We start from the raw sequence: 18,511 nt of genomic DNA, 5'->3' as shown, positions 1-18,511 counted from the left end.
TGGTGTCACAAGCCCCCCGCCTGGCCCAGGAGATCCAAGGTGACTATGGAATTGCCTAAGCCACCTCTCAGTCCCTTCTTCCTGCTCATCTTTGCAGCCTTGGATGTGTTGGCCATAGCCTTCTGAAAGTCCCCTTCCTGGGACCCTGGACCTGGGCCCCCTCCCTCCTGACCCCTTCTGTCTTTGGCTCCTCTCCCTGGGCAGCCCCCTCTGCTTCCACAGTGTTCACTATCACCTCCACAAATTTACTTTTTTATTCCTGACTGCAGTCCCGAGAGCCAGCTCTGAGATTCCACCTGCTGGCCAGCCCTGCCAGTGGCTGGGATGTTAAACTTGCTTAGCTGTTACAAAACTGACCTTCTCTGCTGTCCATTCCTCTCCCTACACGTGTGGCTGTCAGCACTGGCATCTGTTGACCCGCCTCTCCCAGGAGTCTAGATTCCTTTCCGTTCCTGGCTTAAATATAGTGGAGTGATTGGGAGTGCAAGGCCTCAAGTTGGAGAACCTGGGTTCAAATCTTGGCTCTGAGTGACCTTGGGCAATTTACTTAAGTCTCTCTGGGTCTCAGTTCCCTATCTGTAAGGTGGAAATAATAGAACCGACTCCATGGCCTTGAGACTGATGGAGAGAATGTACATAAGCACTGATGTAAAGCCTGGCCCATCAGAGGCCTCAAAAACTTTGGTCATTGTTGTTAGAAAAGCTTGCAACTTTCCTAATTGGAACTCGTGTCCTATTTCCCCCTCCAATCCATCCTGCATCCAGTGCACAGACTGGTCTCTGTTCCTTATGGAGGAACTTTCATTGGCTCCCTTTTGCTCATCAAGCTGGCATTCACTTTGTGCAATTTAGCCTTGTCCAGCACAGCTCTTTGTGCTCTGATTTGCTCCTGGCTGTGTGTATGTAAAGCGTGCATGCGTGTACACACACACATACACACACACACAGGCTGTCAAGGTGTATTTAGGAAGAGGCTCTGGGTTCAGTGACCACTTGGCCAAGGCTGAAGGACCTCCATAGGCTTTGCTGCTGAGGAAACGAAGGGGCTGTCCAGGCCAGGCCTCCTGTTTGTCTGGAGGGGAAAGAAAACACTCTGTCCAAACAGAGGCATCCTGGGAGGTGGCTGCTGGATGGCTGTGCTGACAGATGTCAGGATTCTAAGGTAGGGTCACCCCTGTTGGAGGACCAGTCAGAAAGGCTTCTGACCGCCCCTGTGGGCGGCTGGGATCACCATCCCCCATCCTGTGCCCCCCCTCCTCCCAGGGCTCATTCAAACCCCACCTACTAGGGGCAGCATCCCTGAGCCTGACACTGAGTTAAGAGGCTGACTGGTGATTTCCTGACGGTCAAACTCAGGGGCAGGAGGGATGTCAGTGCCCCCTTGCCTTCTATAGGGGGAAAGGCGGGTCTACAGAACGCTCACCCCTCCCTCTCCTGCAGGTGGGGGGCAGCCATAGTCCACCTGCAGTGTGGAGAGGGGCTCCTCCTGCTTAGTCCCAATGCTTTTGGTAAACCAGAGCGTTCTAATGAGCCCCTCCCTTTACAAACGCTCCTCTTCCATCCTCCCCCACTTCCTTCCCCCAGATGTGACAGCCTCAACTCCTGGATACTCCCTTCCCAGCGCGGCCAGCAGCTCTGCGGGTTGGGTGGTTTCCAGCCGAGTCTGGAGACAGCCCAAGTGTGTAGCACCTCCTCCCTTTGGGCCCAGCCCGAGGGAGGGAAAGGGGCGTGTGTTCCTTTAAGGGGCTGGCCCGGCGGGAGCGCGGGGATTTGTTCGCCGCCGCTTCCTTTCTGGCCATTCAAGATCCCCAAATCCGCCTGCTTCCTCGGACCCGGTCCGCCCGCAGCCTGGAGCGCTCGAGCCGTCGAGGAGCTGCCTGGGGACGGTACGTGGCTCAGAGGTGGCCGGGCTCCTGGGGCCCCCTGTGGGCCGGTTCCTCCTTTCCCGCTTTGGGTCTCCTGCAGGCCCCACGCCTCCCGGGGCAGGGTTGGGGAACCGGCCGGAGGAGTGAGCTGGGCACCGTGGGGCCGGAGCGGACCTGGGTTGTGATCGCCAGAGCCGGTGGGGGGGTGGGGCTCCCCCGGCGCCAGTGGGTTGAGAGCAGCGCGGGGCGCGGGCTGACTTGCGTGGGACCCTTGTGCATAGACCTTTGTTCGCGAGGAGGCAAATGCCGAGGGAAACCAGTGGCCTCCGAGACCACTACCCGGGTCCCCTCTTTCCCACCGGGAGCCACCGGGTCCCTTCCCGTCTCATCCTGCCGCCGTCCTGCAGCCTCCAGCACAGCGCAACGCCCGCCAGGCTCTGCCCCGGGGCATCTGTCCGATGCTTCCGGGGTCCGCGGTAACCCTGGCAGGGGCTGGGGTCAACTCTTGAGGCAGCGGGCAGGCGGACCTGCGCCTCTCGGCCTCTGCCGGCCTGCTCTGGCCATCCCAGGGCAAACGCAATGGCTGCCCGTCGGTTTCAGGTCCGGGTTCACTGGGGTTTCTGTCTTAGGGACAGCAGAGGGGCAGGGAGGGCGGAGGGTAGAGCCCTGGGTGGGAGATGCGATCGCTCAGGGAGGAATTTAGGGCTTTTGAGCAGCCAGGAAGGAAACAGCTCCGGGCACTTGGTCCCAGCTCTGTCACCAGCTCGCTGGGTGGTCTCCAGCAGCCTGTGACCCGGTCTGGGCCTTGGCGTCCAGCGCTGACCTCCGGAGTTCCTTTGCCCTCTGCAGCGGGGGGAGGTGATTGAGAGGCGCCCTGGCCCCTTTCCCGCGGCCTTGCATGGGCCAGTGGGCTGGGAATGCTGGTAGGAAACACCTCCAGCTTCCACTTTCCGGGCACCGCAGGTTTCAAAGGCCCTTGTAAGCCTTGCCCAAACAGGGGGCACCGAAGTCAAATTCCTCTCGGGGAGCCGGGTCAGCTGGAGACCTGGGGGGGCAATGCTGCCCTCTGCTGGTGTTTGGGAGACCTGTACTCCCCAGTTGTGTAGTCGGGGTGGTCTGGTGGAGCTCCATCTTCCTTCCAAGTCAGGGCTCAGCTTATTCTGGTGTGTGGAGGGGTCCCAAGGCAAGTGGTGCTAGGAAAAGCAAGGGATGGGCCGTCAGGAGACCTGAATTTTCTCTAACCTGTTTTCCGAAGATAAAGCCTTGGGTCTTCACCTCCCTTGGCCTCAGTTTCCCCAACAGTGGCTGCTTCTCTTCTAAACAATGAGAGAGAACAATCTACTGAAATCTTGTGAGACTCACTTTGTAAACTGTTAACAGTAGTAATCATAGCTAATATTTTTTGAGTGCTTGCCCCCTCCAGGCAGTTTTCAAAGTGCTCAGTAGCCGTTCTCTTCCTTAATCTTTACAAAAAGGTTTTCTGGTTGGTATTATTGTTGACTGCCACTTTACAGATGAGGAAACTGAGGCTCCGTGACGTTCCCAGCGACAGACTGTTAGTAAGTGGGTGGAACCAGAACTGATTCCAAGTGGCCACTCTGATTCTAGAGCCTGAAGCCTGTCACTATGTCTTCCGCCAATATGTATTAGCTACTATTTGTTGAGCACCTGCTATGTGTGAGGGGCTGAACAAAATTCATCTTTATAATTCTCACCACAGACCCATAGGTAGGTGCTACTATTATTATTTTTTACAGGGGAGGAAGTGGAGGCCCAGAGAGGTTAAGTAACTTGCCCAAGGTCACACAGCAGGATGCAGGTGTGTCCAGCCCTAATGCTGGGCCCAGACCTGTGTGCCCCAAATCAGCTGGAGCCACTCACTGCCAAGGTGACTGGGCTGGACTTGAACATGGGCCTTCCAGCTGGTGACATCTCTGTGGTGGTCCTGAGGGGCTGATGGCAGGGGTAGCCAGCCTCAGGGAGCAGAGGCTGTCCATCGCTCTCCTTAGTGGTTGTGGTTGGGGATTGGTCCGGGGCAGGGCAGCAACTAGGCAGCAGTTGCCACCCCTGATTCACACCCAGGACTCTGTTCTGTGTTTTAGCCTTGACATTCAGGGTGGTCCTTGTCCTCAGCCCCTGAGCCTGTTAGTATTCTGTTAGTATTCTCTGGAGACAAGGAAACTTCTGTTCAGATGAGTCAAATGACTTGCCCAGGGTCACTACTCCTAAGGAGGGTTGTAGCTCCTGGACACAGGCTGATCTTTCCTTCAGACTCATTTTGTTTTTCCTGACATCCCCCCACCTATTCTAAGGTTGCTTGACTGCTGGGTTGACATCCCAGAGGGATGTTAACCAGATCACACCTCTCCATTTGCAGCTGTGTTAATAAGCCAGGGAGTAAACCAAGGTGGGTGCTCAGACCGGAGAAGTAATGGAGAGAACTAGGGCTGTTTGTAGCTGGAAAGGAAGAACCAGGATGAGGACATGCACTTGACTGAGGTACGAAGATAGCCAGAATGATCCTTTTAGAATGTAAATCAGATTCATGACACTCCTCTGTGGAAAACTCTTCCGTAACTTCCCTTCAGGGCTACAGCTTGGGACCTGTGACTGCTACTTGGACCTCATTTCCTGCCACCCTCCCTTTCTCTATCTCTGGGCTCCAGCCTTACTGGCCTTCAAGCTGTTCCTGCCATAGGCTTTTGCCCTTGCTGTTCCCTCTTCTTGCAAAGCTTTTCCCTGGGATTTTCAAAGCTCATGCCTTCACTGCCCATCCCCTTCTCAGGGAGGCCTTCCTGACCCATCCTGTTGACAGGACCCCCCCCACCCCCTGCTTCATCCTCTTCTATCATGTGCCACATGTTCATTCACATCACATTATCCCACATCGTGTTTATTGTCCGTCTCCCTCACTAGAGTGTAAACCCCACAAGGACCCCTGGTTTGTAATCCCAGTGCCTAGAACCATGCCTGGCACATGGTAAATGCATGATAAATATCTGTTGAGTGAATGCGGTCAAGTCCCAGCTCCTTCATCTATTACCTGGGTAACCTTGGCCAAGCAACCTAGCATTTCTGAACCTCAGTTTCCTGGTCTGTACAATGGGGATAATAATTCTGACATTGTGAGGCCCATAAGCAATGATGTTCATGAAAGTGTGTTGACAAGTAGAAGGCAGCCCTTATGACAGATTGTTATGGAGATTGGCTAAAAAGAGTTCAACAGAGTCCTGCCTCTACCACCTCCAGGCCGTTTCACCTTTAGACAGTTGCTTCATGCCTCGGTGTCTCTGTTCACTTGTGGATTAATTGGGGAGAATGAAATTCTCCTTGCTGATCAGGGTGGGGGTGGGGAGCTCTTGGGAGGATCAAGGGAGCTGTTGGATGTGGAAGCCCTTTAAAAGCCAGGGAGAAAGTGTGGTGCCCAGGCTCAAGGTTGTGAGTGTGTGCCAGGGTCTCTGAGGCTGGGAAAGGGTGCCTCGGAGACTTAAGCTCTGCGGTTCTGGAGGGCAGAACTCTGGTTCTGGAGACACCAGAAGGTGCAACGGTCTGTTCTGCCTCAGCAGGTGTTTCTGAACTGTGAATTACCTCATCCATGGTTGGTAAGAACCCTGGGGGAACAACGTCAGTAAAACATGGAATCGCATTGGTCTGGTGGTGATTTTTTTCCAGCTCGCTACTGTATTGGAGTGACTGAAACAAGAGTTCTCACAATTACAGAGCAAACCTTAGCAATGTATGAATTCCTTATGAGAAATGCTGCCAGTCCTGTAGAAAGGGCCTTTCTTTAGTACAGATGTCCCTCGCTATCCAAATGCTTGCTATTCACTGTCCAACACAGGAACCAAATAGATGTGAATAACACAGCATCCCTCCCTGTCTGGATCCCCCAAATTCTCAATATCCAAACTCCTGCCATCCCAACTCAAGGATGCAATAGATTTGGTGACGGAGGAATGCCTGTACAGCTGGTTTAGCTGCTTAACAGAACTTAGCGTAAAGTTTTCTGATAAAAGTTGGAACCAGCTGAAGAAGTTACAAAGACATTTCCTCTGTGTTAAAACGAAACAAAACAAAACAAAACAAAACATTGAAGAAGGTGACTTCACCCTGTGTCAGATTTTTAATTTTGGTAAATCCACTGGAATTTACCAAAATTGGAATCCAATGCCCCCAAGGACCTGCATGTTGAAGGAAGAAGCACTTGCCCCAGTGGTGGGTGAAGTCTGCAGAGGACTGATTGATGGGACGTGGGTGCCAGTGTCAGTGGAGTGTAAACGATGCTGGTTTTTTTTTTTTTTTTTTTTTTTTTTTTAGGATTGCTATTGTTTTTGTTAGTGCTCTGGTTATAAAGTTACATACGTTTTGAGTAGTCTGCCCCAAACTTATTTTTCCCCTAACCTTGTTATTTTTTAATGCATGATTTTACAAAAATACACATTTTTTTTTTCCAGGCAGACAAAGATCACTTTGTGGCAGAAATGCCTGCATTTGCTCATCCTGGGGAAGCTGTTTCTCACTGGGGAGCATCTGTACTAGATGAGGTGCTGGAAAGAGGCTGGAAACGTTGCAGGTGGAGGCTGGGGAGCCCCTCTGCTCCAGGAGGCCCTGGGTGCCCAGGGACAGGGCGGACCCTGGGACATCCAGCCTCTCCATCCTCATTCCACTTTTCTCTGCATTCTAAACATGGAAACCCAAGGAAGGGAAAGGGAACTAACTCCTACGAGGACCTGCTCTGTGCCAGGCACTGGACTATGTGCTTTATACACGTCACTTTCCCTAGTTTGATATTGTGGTTCCAGGCTTTGGAGCTGGAGTGCGTTCAAATCCTGGCTTTGCTGCTTCCTAGCTGGATGACCTTGCGCAGATTATTTAATCTTTCTGTGCCTTGATTTTCCCATCTGTAAAATGGTGATACCAATAGGTCCCACCTCTAGAGGTTGTGGTGAGAATTAAGTGAGATAGTAAGTGCTCATTAAAGTCAGCTGTTAATATCTTTATGCTGATCATAGCAACCCTGTGGAGTTATTTCTTAGGCCAAGTGTGGCTAAGCTACGTTCATGAAGAGACTCAAATGTGGTGGCTTAAATACAATAGGACTTTGTTTTTCTCTCATGACACAGTGTAGGTGGGGGAGGTCCAGGGCTGGTGGGGTGGCTCTGTCATTAAGCCTGTGGTTTCCATCTCTGAGTCTAAGGTGGCTACTCTGGCTGCCAACAGGTTGGGGGAAAGAATACCAAGGAAAGCTTTCCCAGATTGTTTTCAGTGTAAGACCTGCATGTGTCATGTATTATTTTTGCTCACTCCCATTGGCCAGCACTGAGTCACATGGCCTCTCCTAGCTGCAAGGGAGGCTGGAAATACAGCCTTCAGCTGACTGGTCACACACTTATGTAGAACTCTCTCACTATGGGAGAAAAGTAGAACATATTAGTGAAAAATATACCATGGTGAGTTTTATGATCTCCATTTCACAAATGAGGAATCCTGCCTAGAACGACACAGCTATTAAGTAGTGGAGATGGGACTTGAACCCAGAGCTTCCTGCTCCAAACTTCTTTTTTTTTTCACATTTCCAAATTCTTTTTTTTTTTTTATTAACTGCACAGCATACATATAACAGAAAAATGCATTATCAGGGGTCCGAACTTCTGTATTAGGTTGTTTGTGCTTAGGCTGCCCAGATCCAAGTCACCAAGAGGCTTTGTGGGTGTCACCTGGGGATTCCTCTTGGACAAGAAGCAAGGCTCACGGTGTCCTCCTGTTGTGCAAGGCACAGAGGGCAAGTCTGGGCCTTGGGCTCTCTGCAAAGAGGCCTAAGGGAACAGTGGATTCTACCCCTCAACTTCCTTCACATCCATTCCTTCCTCCCCAGCAAGAGCTCCTAACTGTTCTGGAAACAAGAATGTTTCCTCCACAATCCCACCACCCTTACAGGCCAATGCATTTCTTTTCTTTTTCCTCCCTCCCTTCCTCTCCCTTTCTCTCCTTTTGCTGCTTCCTCCCCTTCTGGTTCCCATTCACAGGCATTCTTAGGGCCACACACTTACAATCATAGCAGAGTGGCAAGTCTATGTTCTGCCTTGTCTATTCTAAATGATACCCTAAGCACTTTCCACGTTGCTGCATGATAGTCATAGTCATACTTCCAAATGCCTGCTGTCAACTCTGGTCTTGCTGCCCTACTTTCCACTCAGCCCCCAGAGGGATGTTTCTAAGATATAGGTGTGATCCTGTGGCTCCCCTGCTTAAAGCCATTACTGGCACCCTAGGGCTTTTGGGACAAAGGACAGGCTGCTGGGTCTGACACACAAGGGCATCTAGACTCTGGTCCTGCCGACCCCTCTCCCCTCCTTTCCCCTATATCAGCCAGGGCCTTGGCAGGAAGCAGAATTCACCCTAGATGTTTCCAATAAAGAGATTCTAATGATGCGATGACATTTAGAGAGGAGGGTAAAGGCAACAAACTAGGGAGTTGGGGCGCAGAGACAAGCAATGGCAGTCGGTGCCCCCCTGGCCTCGAGGGGGAAGGGGAGGAAAGAGTGTTACAGAGCCATGAGAGCGGTGTTGGGGAGAGGAGCCGCCCGGCGGAGTTGTGATCCTGACGGGACACAGGTACTGCAGAGACACAACCTCTCTCCCCTCCTGCCCATCTCCTGTGTGTACCTCCTGTTGGCTGAATCTAGCTGGAAGCCAGAGGGCCTGGGGGCCTGGGAGAAGTGATCAGTGCAGGGCAGAAAAGAGCAGAGATGGACCAGGGAGTGGGGGGGTCACAAATGGACAACTGGCAGCACACCCCAGCCCTCCACGTGCTCTCTGGCCTCTGCACCTTTGCACTTGCTGCGCCCCCTGCTGGGCAGACCCTGCTGTCCTTTTCCACCTGGCTACCTCCTGTGTCTTCAGTCTAGTTTTCTGTACCTTATCTTTGTACTCACCACACGATATCTCCTGCCTATGACTCTGCCCCTTTCCTGGACTGAGCTCCTCCAAGGTATGACCCGGCCTTTTAATCGTTGAGAGTACTCAGTAAATGGCAATGAGCAGGGCAGGGATGGGGGGAGGTGAGTGAGGCATTAGCTTCATGTGCAAATTTAGGGGAGGGGAGTGTGTGTGCAAGAAAACTCAATAATCAAGATATAATATTTTGGGACTTCCCTGGTGGTGCAGTGGTTAAGAATCCGCCTGCCAATGCAGGGGACACGAGTTCGAGCCCTGGTCTGGGAAGATCCCACGTGCCGCGGAGCAACTCAGTCCGTGCGCCACAACTACTGAGCCTGCGCTCTAGAGCCCACGAGTCACAACTACTGAAGCCTGCGCGCCTAGAGCCTGTGCTCCACAACAAGAGAAGCCACCGCAATGAGAAGCCTGCACATCGCAACGAAGAGTAGCCCCTGCTCGCCACAACTAGAGAAAGCCTGTGCGCAGCAACAAAGGCCCAACGCAGCCAAAAATAAAATAAAATTTAAAAAGATATAATATTTTGATGCAATACAAAAAAATAGAATCAACAAACTACAGCCCATGGGCCAGCTGCCTATTTTATTTGCATGTCCACTGAACCTGGAATAGCCCCCCAGAAGTATTCTAGCATGGTATTAAATTTTTTTTTTTTTTTACCTTGACCCAGGATAAGAAATAATTTCACACTGTGACCCCCCCTACCTCATCCCCACAGATGTTTCTGGACTGAAACAAAAGCTCTGCAGTGCAGGACTCATCTTCGCTAACCGTGAATGCAACCTGATGTTTTCTAGTCTAGTCTAGTCTCTTGGATGTCATTAAAAAATTCTGCTCACAACTTTTCCAATTCAATCCCGGTGTTTGGAGAATGGTGATACTGTCATATCATCCTGATTAATTTTCTCCATGGTCTTTTTGCTGCCTCCTAACTCCTTTTTAGGACTTGTTGGCTTGCTTGTTGCCCATCTTGCCTGCACGGTGCAGTCCCCTGAGAGCAGGGACCTTGTCTAGCTCATCACCACTGTCTCCTTGGCCTCGAGAACGGTGCCTGGCACACAGAAGATGATCTACAATTTCCTGTCGATCGAGTGAATGAGTGGGTGCTGGAAACCAGGGGTCCCCGGCCTCAGGGCTTCTCTCACTGGCTTGTTTTTCTCCTCTTCCCAGTTTGCCCCAGCCCCCAGCCTTCCCCAGGACGCCTGGGCGCTGCCGCGTGCATGACGCCATGGACCTGCCGCTCCTGGTCCTGCTGCTTCCGCTGTGCTGCGTCTCGGGCCTGCCCTTCTACAACGGCTTCTATTACTCCAATAGTCCCAACGGCTGGAACGCGGGCAAGGGCCACGGCGAAGGTGGGTGGCCTCCTGGGTCGACTTCTGGCTCGGCCAGGTGATGAAGACCTCTCCTGGCCCCTGCTGTGATGTGCAGGTTCCAGGTTGGGACAGGGGCGAGGGTATGAAGCCAGCAGCCCCTCCCCCAGCTGTGCAGTGGTCCAGCCTCGTTTCTAAGATGAGCAGAAGAGGGGGTTCTGTTACTCCGAGTTTGCTGGCCCCTCAGATGTGGAGCCAAGTGCGCTGTAGGACAATCATTTTTGCTTTTTATACTTTCCCCAAAGTCCTGCCGGATTTTCCAAGATTCTGCTTAAACATGACCTCCCCAGGTCTCCCCAGTGGAAAGGGGGTTTGGGGTTAGGGAGATGTGAGTCTGAATCTCAGTTTTGCCACTTACTGGCTACGTGGCTTTGGGCAGGTGGCTTTTTATCAGTGGTTTTACACACCTACTATGTGTCAGTCATGCTTCTAGGAGCCTTACATATGTTACCTCGTATGATCCTCACAGGAACCCTGGCATAGGCGAGGCCTTGTTAGGTGTAGCTGTTTTTCAGCATGCGCTCCTCTGCAGGGAGCCTCCCTGTCTGTCTCCTGCTTACCCCCGAGGCTACCCCCTGCCCCCACCCTGTGTACCTCTCAAGTCCAGACCCAAGGTCATGAGACCATGAGGCCCCTATAGAGGGGCTCACGTTAGAGATGGGCCAGCCTTAGCCCATAAACCTGGTTCTTGTGGTGCATGGGAGGCTCTGTGTTTGTTTGTCCCCCTGAGCCCTGACTATAATCTCTAGAAGTCCTGGCCTCATCTCACCTGTGTTGCCGGGTGTTTGGGAAGAGTCGTGGTGGACAGTGGACAGAGAGTGAAGGGCAGGCTGTGGTCTCCTGTGGCCAGTGTGTTAGGGAAGGAGACTCAGGGGGATTAGAGTCCCAGCCACCCACCCATCTGGGGGTGCTCTTGCTGCCCGCTACACCAGTTTGCTTCTTTTTTAAAAAAAAATATTTTCTATTTTTAATCTTTTTTTATTTTTGGCTGCGTCGGGTCTTAGTTGTGGCACGTGGGATCTTCCTTGCAGTGCACGGGCTTCTCTCTAGTTGCGGCGCGCGGGCTCCAGAGCGCATGGGCTCTGTAGCTGTGGTGCGCGGGCTTAGTTGCCCTGCGGCATGTGGGATCTTAGTTCCCTGACCAGGGATCGATCCGGTGTCCCCGGCATTGGAAGGCGGATTCTTTACCGCTGGACCACCAGGGAAGTCCTCCAGTTTGCTTCTTATACCGAACAAACCTAGTGGCTTAAGACAACAGCCATGTATTTTGCTCATGATTCCATTTTGGTCAGCGTTTTGGACTGGGCTCCATCTCTTCAGTCTTGGCTGTGCTCATTTAATTGATCGTGCCTGCGGTTGGCAGGCAGATCAGCTGGGGGCTGGTTGGTCTAGGATGGCCTCGGCTGGGATGGCTTGTCTCTGCTCTCTGCATGTTCTCACCCAGCAGGTGAGACCAGCCTTGTTCTGATGGTGGTTGGCAAGGTTCTGGGAGAAAGAGTAGCCTTAGCAGGGCCTCCTGGAGCCTCGGCTCAGAGCAAGCACCACGGAACAGTCACTTCCACCACATTCATTTGGTCAAAGCAAGTGGCAGGGCCAGCAAGGATTCAAGGTGGCGGGCATAGAGTCATCTCCTGATGGAAGGAGATGTCAAGTCGCGTTGCAGAGCGTGTGGATACAGGGAGGGGTGCAGCGCTGCGGCCATTCTTGCAATCTAGAACTCCTGGGCCTGGCGGGAGCTGGGAGTGAGGGTGGGGTGGGCCTTTGCAGGGGTACAGACGTGCTGCAGCAGGTCCCCATCTGCACCCGCCTCTCCCCCCAGGCATCTTCAATGGAGTGAAGCTGGTGGTAGAGACGCCTGAGGAGATCCTGTTCTCCTACCGTGGGGCCAACGTGACCCTGCCCTGCCGCTACCACTACGAGCCGGCCCTGGTCTCTCCTCGGCCCGTACGCATCAAATGGTGGAAACTGTCGGAGAATGGGGCCCCAGAGCAGGACGTGCTGGTGGCGATTGGGCTGAGGCACCGTGCCTTCGGAGACTACCGAGGCCGGGTGCATCTGTGGCAGGAGAGGGAGCGTGAAGTGTCACTGGAGATCCGGGACCTGAGGCTGGAGGACTATGGGCGCTACCGCTGTGAGGTCATTGATGGGCTGGAGGATGAGAGTGGCCTGGTGGAGCTGGAGCTGCGGGGTGAGACCCCAGTGGGAGCTGGGTCCTGGGAGCTACGGGGAGAGGGCCCTGAGAAAGCATCCAATCCTCTGTGCTTTCGGCAGATAAACATTTAATCCTCAGAACAACCTCAGGAGGAAGCTGCTCTTATTCTAACCCCTATTGTACAGCTGAAAAAACTGAGGCACAGAGAGGTCAAGTCACTTACCTAAGGTCACACAGCTCATAAATGGCCGAGTAGAGGTTTGACCTCAGGCAGTCAGGCTCCAGAATCCACTACTCTCTACTCCCTCTTGCTCACATCCTGTTCAGAGAGAGGGGGACAGGAGCTGGGCACACAGCTGATGGAGATAGAGCTGAGATTCAAGCAGGGTTGGCAGGCAACACAAGCAAATGAGGCAGCCCAGGGTGAGTGATAGGGAGTGGTGGGGACTGGGGCACACTCCTGAGCCCTCATCCCATCTGAAAGGAGCCGCTCTATTCAGGCCCAGCCGATGATGCCACATCAGAAGCAGGCCTAGTACAGCCAGATTTTCTGATTTGAAAAGAGAAGCTTATATTTTTATGTGAAATCTAACTGAAAAAAAAAGCAAACCAGTGCTATGCAAGCCAGCCAAACTCTACACACTAGATCTTATGTATGGGTCCCTGTTGTGATCTCTACATGACTCCCACCTTCTCTGTCCCTAGGATGGGGCTGTGTGTCCTCGTATATCTCCTACCTGTTAGGGAGGCAGCTGGGGGGTATGTAGAGAAGGGTGACCTGACTCAATGTCCTTCCCATCCCAGCTGTGGTACCCTAGGTCAGTGCTTCACCCCCAGAGCTGCAGTCCCCTCACATGTAAAATGAAGAACAAGGGTAGTTCCTCCTTTACCTCCTTCGAGGAGATGAGGATAGATGTGAGTCAAGGGCCTATCAATCAGTGCAGATCTTTGCCATCAGCAGCCGCATCCCCAGTCCACGTGGCTTAGGTGGTGGCCCAGTGGTGGCCCATGATGTTGGGGATGGTGGGGGATGGGAGGGAGCCTGTGAGAGCCATTTGTCTGGGGACCACAGAAGCAGCCTAGAGAAACAGGGAGCCCTCACCGTGTTCCTGCGGCTGGAAGGGCTGGGAATTTGGGACGGAACCAGGCATGAAATAAGCCCCCTGCAAACACACATGGAGGTTGTGCACTGATTGTCGAGGCCCAGGGGCCTCTCTGCCCCCTCAACCTGGCTCTGCCCAGGGGCCTGGCTTCCTGAACTAGGTGATATTGGGGGTTTGGGGCCCAGATGTTCCCAGGCCCCTGGCCACAGGAAGGAGATTCTAAGGACTCCAGGCCCTGCTTCTAAACAATGCCAGTCCCAGGCACTAGGGACACCGCCTCTCCTTAAGGTTTCATCTGACTTGGTAGAGACTGGATCTAGGGTGTTTAAAAATTTTTTTATTATGGTAAAGTTTCAAACATGAATGGTGACTTTTGAGGGAGCCTATGGTACCTACAAGCCTCTGGCACCACAAAGGGAAGCCCCCTGCCCAGGACCTCCCTGACCTTGAGCCTCCCCTTTATTAAGACCTTTTACCATCCCTCCTCTTCCCCTAAATTCCATCTGTCCCACATGGAAACTTGTATTCTCCTAAGAAGCTTCTACATTAATGTTAGTGTTAATGTAGATGATGAGATCTCAGCTACCAACAGGGAGAGCCAGAGCCCAGCAGTGCACCGTCTCCTGTAGATGGCAGTACCTCCTCACTGGTGTCTTAGCTCAGGCTGCTGTAATAAAATACCGCAGTGTGGGCAACATAAACAACAGCAGCAATTCATTTCTCGCATTTCTGGAGGCTGGAAGTCCCAGATCAGAGTGCCAGCATGGTCAAGTGAGGGCCCTCTGCTAAATTGCAGACTTCTCGCTGTGTCCTCACATGGTGCAAGGGGCTGGGGGTGGGGGGTGGTCTCTGGAGTCTCTTTTAAAAGGGCACTAACCCCATTCATGAGGACTCCACCCTCCTGACCTAATCACCTCCCAAAGACCCCACCTCCTAAAACCATCACATTGAGCGTTAGGATTTAAACATCTGAATTTGGGGGAACACATCGAGACCATGGCACTGGGGTTCTTGCAACAGCCCTGTGAATTAGGCCTTAGTCTCATTCTGTAGTTGGGGATATTAGTTAGCTGATTAATTCATTACCTTAACAAGCTAATAGTTTTCTGAGTACTGCTGTGTGCCAGTCTAGCTCTGGGAGGGAGGTGTAAAGCAGATATAGGCTCTGCCTCAGATTTGGATATTGGGCAGGAGATGACAGGTTTACAGAGTTTTTCTGAAGGATTGTGTGTGTGTGTGTGTGTGTGTGTGTGTGTGTGTGTATGTGTGTTGAGGGGAGCATCTGTCCCAGTAGGTTTGGGTCTCCAGTCAGCTGGGCCCGGCCCACCCATTCAAGCTGCTTTTTCCTCCCTCCCCAGGTGTGGTCTTCCCTTACCAACACCCCCAAGGGCGCTACCAGTTCAACTTCCACGAGGCCCAGTGGGCCTGCGAGGAACAGGACGCGGTGGTGGCCTCCTTTGAGCAGCTGTTCCGGGCCTGGGAGGAAGGCCTGGACTGGTGCAACGCGGGCTGGCTGCAGGACGCCTCTGTGCAGTACCCCATCACGCAGGCCCGACACCCCTGCGGTGGCCTGGGCCTGGCACCTGGCGTGCGCAGCTACGGCCCACGCCACCGCCGCCTGCACCGCTATGATGTGTTCTGCTTTGCTGCTGCCCTCAGGGGTGAGTGGAATGGCTGAGCACAGGCCTGCGGGTGGAAGGGCAGCATCTGGGGAGCTTTCAGACCTCTCTGCCCACCCTGCTGGCACCTTCATCTGGAGGTCTGGAGCACCTGCACATGTTGAAGCCATGTCCAGCTGAGTTTTTTGTTTTTTTTTTTGTTTCCTGGTGTTCATTAGGGATGCTCTTTATTTTATTTATTTATTTTGGCCACGCCTTGCAGCATGTGGGATCTTAGCTCCCCAACCAGGGACTGAACCCATGCCCCCTGCATTGGGAGTGCGGAGTCTTAACTACTGGACCACCAGGGAAGTCCCCCAGCTGAGTTTTGAGTGCTTTGCTGCTGTTGCTTCACACCAATCATTGGTTTAGTCATTCATCAAACATTTCCTGAGTGCCCACTATGTGCTGGGGCCAAGGCTAGGCACTGGTCATCATAGACAAATAAAACACAATCTGTCCTCACAAAGGAGCTCATTTCATGGGAAGATAAATGAATAAAAACAAACTGGTTCCGTGCCATATCCCAAGCACTTAGAAAAGTGCCTGGCACATAGTAGGTGCTCAGTAAATGTCTGAATGAATGAGAGACTCTGATTGGTCCAGCAGAGGTGGGGCACAAACCCAGGGTGTAATTAGGGAGGGCTAGGGTGGAGTACTGATATGACTGGAGGAACCCCAGCCCCATGGCAGATAGGATGGCACTCTTGGAGAGGGGATGAGGACTGGGAAGTTATCCCCCAACAGTATCCACTGCAGATGCCCACAGCCTGGCATTTCCCTAGGCTCAGAGAGCTGTCAGGTCTTTGGGGGCTGGTTGGTGGGGTCTGGATGGGCTGGCATTGCTCCAGGCCCTGTTGTCTTCTCTGGCTGCCCACTCCACTGCCCAGCTCTCACGCCCCACATCCCACAGGGGAGGTATACTACCTGGAGCACCCTGAGAAGCTGACACTGGCAGAGGCAAAGGAGGCCTGCCAGGAAGACGATGCCCAGATCGCCAAGGTGGGCCAGCTCTTTGCCGCCTGGAAGTTCCACGGCCTGGACCGTTGCGACGCTGGTTGGCTGGCGGATGGCAGTGCCCGCTACCCTGTGGCTCACGCACGTCACAACTGTGGGTCCCTGGAGCCTGGGGTCCGAAGCTTCGGTTTCCCAGACCCACATAGCCGCAAGTATGGCGTCTATTGCTACCGGCCGCGCTAGCGCCCGGGCTCCAGCTCTGTACTCACGCCTACCCCATCCCCTCACGGGCTGTATTTATTGAGTAGTTCATTTTCCCTTGCAGGTTGGGGCAATTTTCATTTTGTTTTTATACTTTTCAACTTAAAATTTTTTTAGATACTCTTTTTTTGGTAAATCCCACAGATCCCAAATCTTCCCTTTACTCAGGTAGACACCCCAAGGCTCTCCCCCTCCACGAATCCTCCTGCCCCTCTCCTCCAGGACATTTGAGGTTCATGGGCTCACGAGGGCTCTCTGCCATTGCTGAGTCCAGCCCCTTTCCCTGCCCCTGGGAGGCTGGCGCCCAGAGCTGGCAGTGGCACGAGATGCCAGGGCGTGGTGGCTGCAATCCTCCCTCCGCCTCAGCCTGAGGGAGGAGAGGGCATCCAGGGCGGCTCTGGAGCTGGGCTTTGGGCCTTGCAGCCTCCTGCCCTCTCGTACTTCTTTGGCAAGCAGCTGGCCCACATCAGCATGGCGGAGGAGCTAGGGCTGGAAGCGGGTCCCTGGGCTTCTGTGTGACATCCCAGGGAAGAGAGAGAGACTTTCCTCCACATTTTTTCCTTTTCTTAGCTCCAAAGAGTCCATATTTTGTTCTCATTTTTCCCTATTTGGGGAGCAGCCCTCAGGTGTGTGTACTTTTTTTGGACAATAAATGGTGCTGTGACCCCTTCCTCCACCCCGAGTCCCTGCTCTGGGTCTCACTCTTTATCTCATTTAGTCTTAGGGCCCAGCTCCCTGCCCAGTGGGAATGGGGGACAGTTCTGTCCCAGACTTCAAAGGTCGACTGGGTCTGTCCACTGGAGTGGGTGGGAAACGCCATGGGCTGCACCTTTGGGCTGCCTTGGTCTGGCCTTGCCTGCCCTGGGGACACCCTGCCTCGGGGGCTGGCCTAGCAGCTGGAGGCGCTGGCTCGCTCTCCCACCATCCTACTCCCGGCTGTGAGTCTGTGTGGACACAGCACAAGAGTGGGAGGTACCTCTCGGGAGACCAGAGGAAGCTGTGCCCTGCAGAGGATCTTGGAGACCAGCCCTCTCTGTGCCTCACCCTCTGTACCCCCACCCCCTCCATGTCAGCCTCAGGAAACCAGACCTTTTGCCTCTGCACAGGCACACCTCTGTCACCCACAATCAGTAATTCACTCTATCCTTCACGTAGCCCAGTGCTTCTCAAAGTGTGGCCAGCACCACCAGCTTCACCTGGGAACGTGTTCGAAATGCAAATTTCTGGACCCCACCCCTGACCTGCTGAGTCAGAAACTCTGGAGTGGGACCCAGCACAAGCCCTCTCGATGCTGATGCAGGCTCAAGGTTGAAAACCACTGACACAGTCGTGTTCCCAGTGAATCAGTTAATTAATCAATAAATTGCATGATTATTGCGTTCCTACTATGTGACCATTGCTGCATCCTCTGCTTTTGTCCACTGATCCTTTCCAGAGCTGTAGATAACCTGGGTACACAAAAATATTCACCAACAAATACTCAGCCACACACGTACACACCCAAAGAGACACTAGCAGACTCACACTAGCACACACTAACCAACACCCAGACACCTTCGTAAACACAGAATCAATGCCCGCTGAGCAAGTGTGATGAGAGGGTGGCGCCGACCTGGCCTTCTAAGGAGGAGGCTGGCGGAGGGTCACTGCCTGGCATGCACACTCCAGCTCGACTCAAGGTCTGTTGAGGGAAATCCATGAACAGTCGAAATCGTTTTCGTTGATATCCTACAGCCTACTTAAGGGCAGGATGCCCAGACCTTTGTGCTAGTGGCTAGCTAACCATTTGACCTCAAAAATGTATACGCAAGATTCACTGTTCCTAGGCTGTCTGCAATTTTTTTTTCTTCCCTCTTATAAATCCTGATTTTGCTTCTGTTCTTGGACTCTCTCTACCAATCGACTCTTCCTATGTGAGCAAACAGTGTAAATCAAAGGACCAAACTCTGGATAGTGGCCAGATGTCTCACTTGAGTTGTTCTTTGACAGCATGCCAACTGGCAAATCCATACACAGCACCCGTTGGCTGTCTCTCTTTCTCTCTCTCTCTCTCTCACACACACACACACACACACACACACACACACACACACACACACACACACACAGAATCCATCATACGCACAGGTACACCTGTGAAAATAAAGCACCGCAAGTATGACTGTCCCAGGCTTTCTGATCAGACAGG

The 18,511-nt window shown here is 53.0% G+C and overlaps 1 protein-coding gene across 2 annotated transcripts; it reads left to right on the top strand.

Annotated features, from left to right (window-relative positions):
- The first annotated feature begins 1,115 nt into the window (after positions 1 to 1,115).
- HAPLN3 (hyaluronan and proteoglycan link protein 3) lies at positions 1,116 to 17,716 on the top strand. 2 transcript variants are annotated; one of them, XM_082450937.1, is made up of 5 exons: positions 1,116 to 1,162; positions 1,585 to 1,886; positions 12,012 to 12,380; positions 14,806 to 15,108; positions 16,019 to 17,716. In XM_082450937.1, the coding sequence occupies exons 1-5, from the start codon at positions 1,131 to 1,133 to the stop codon at positions 16,303 to 16,305; spliced, it is 1,293 nt and encodes a 430-aa protein (XP_082307063.1). In that variant the 5' UTR covers positions 1,116 to 1,130; the 3' UTR covers positions 16,306 to 17,716. The 2 variants fall into 2 exon arrangements, with proteins under 2 accessions (XP_082307063.1, XP_082307064.1); XM_082450938.1 differs by lacking the exon at positions 1,116 to 1,162 and adding an exon at positions 9,993 to 10,174 and having other exon boundaries at positions 1,755 to 1,886.
- The last annotated feature ends 795 nt before the right edge of the window (positions 17,717 to 18,511 follow it).

The sequence above is a fragment of the Balaenoptera physalus genome (assembly GCF_965194825.1).
Source record: "Balaenoptera physalus genome assembly, chromosome: 2".
In the NCBI taxonomy this organism is placed as follows: Eukaryota; Metazoa; Chordata; class Mammalia; order Artiodactyla; family Balaenopteridae; genus Balaenoptera; species Balaenoptera physalus.
The sequence above is the reverse complement of the archived record's forward strand: the minus strand, read 5'-3'. Positions and strand labels throughout refer to the sequence as shown.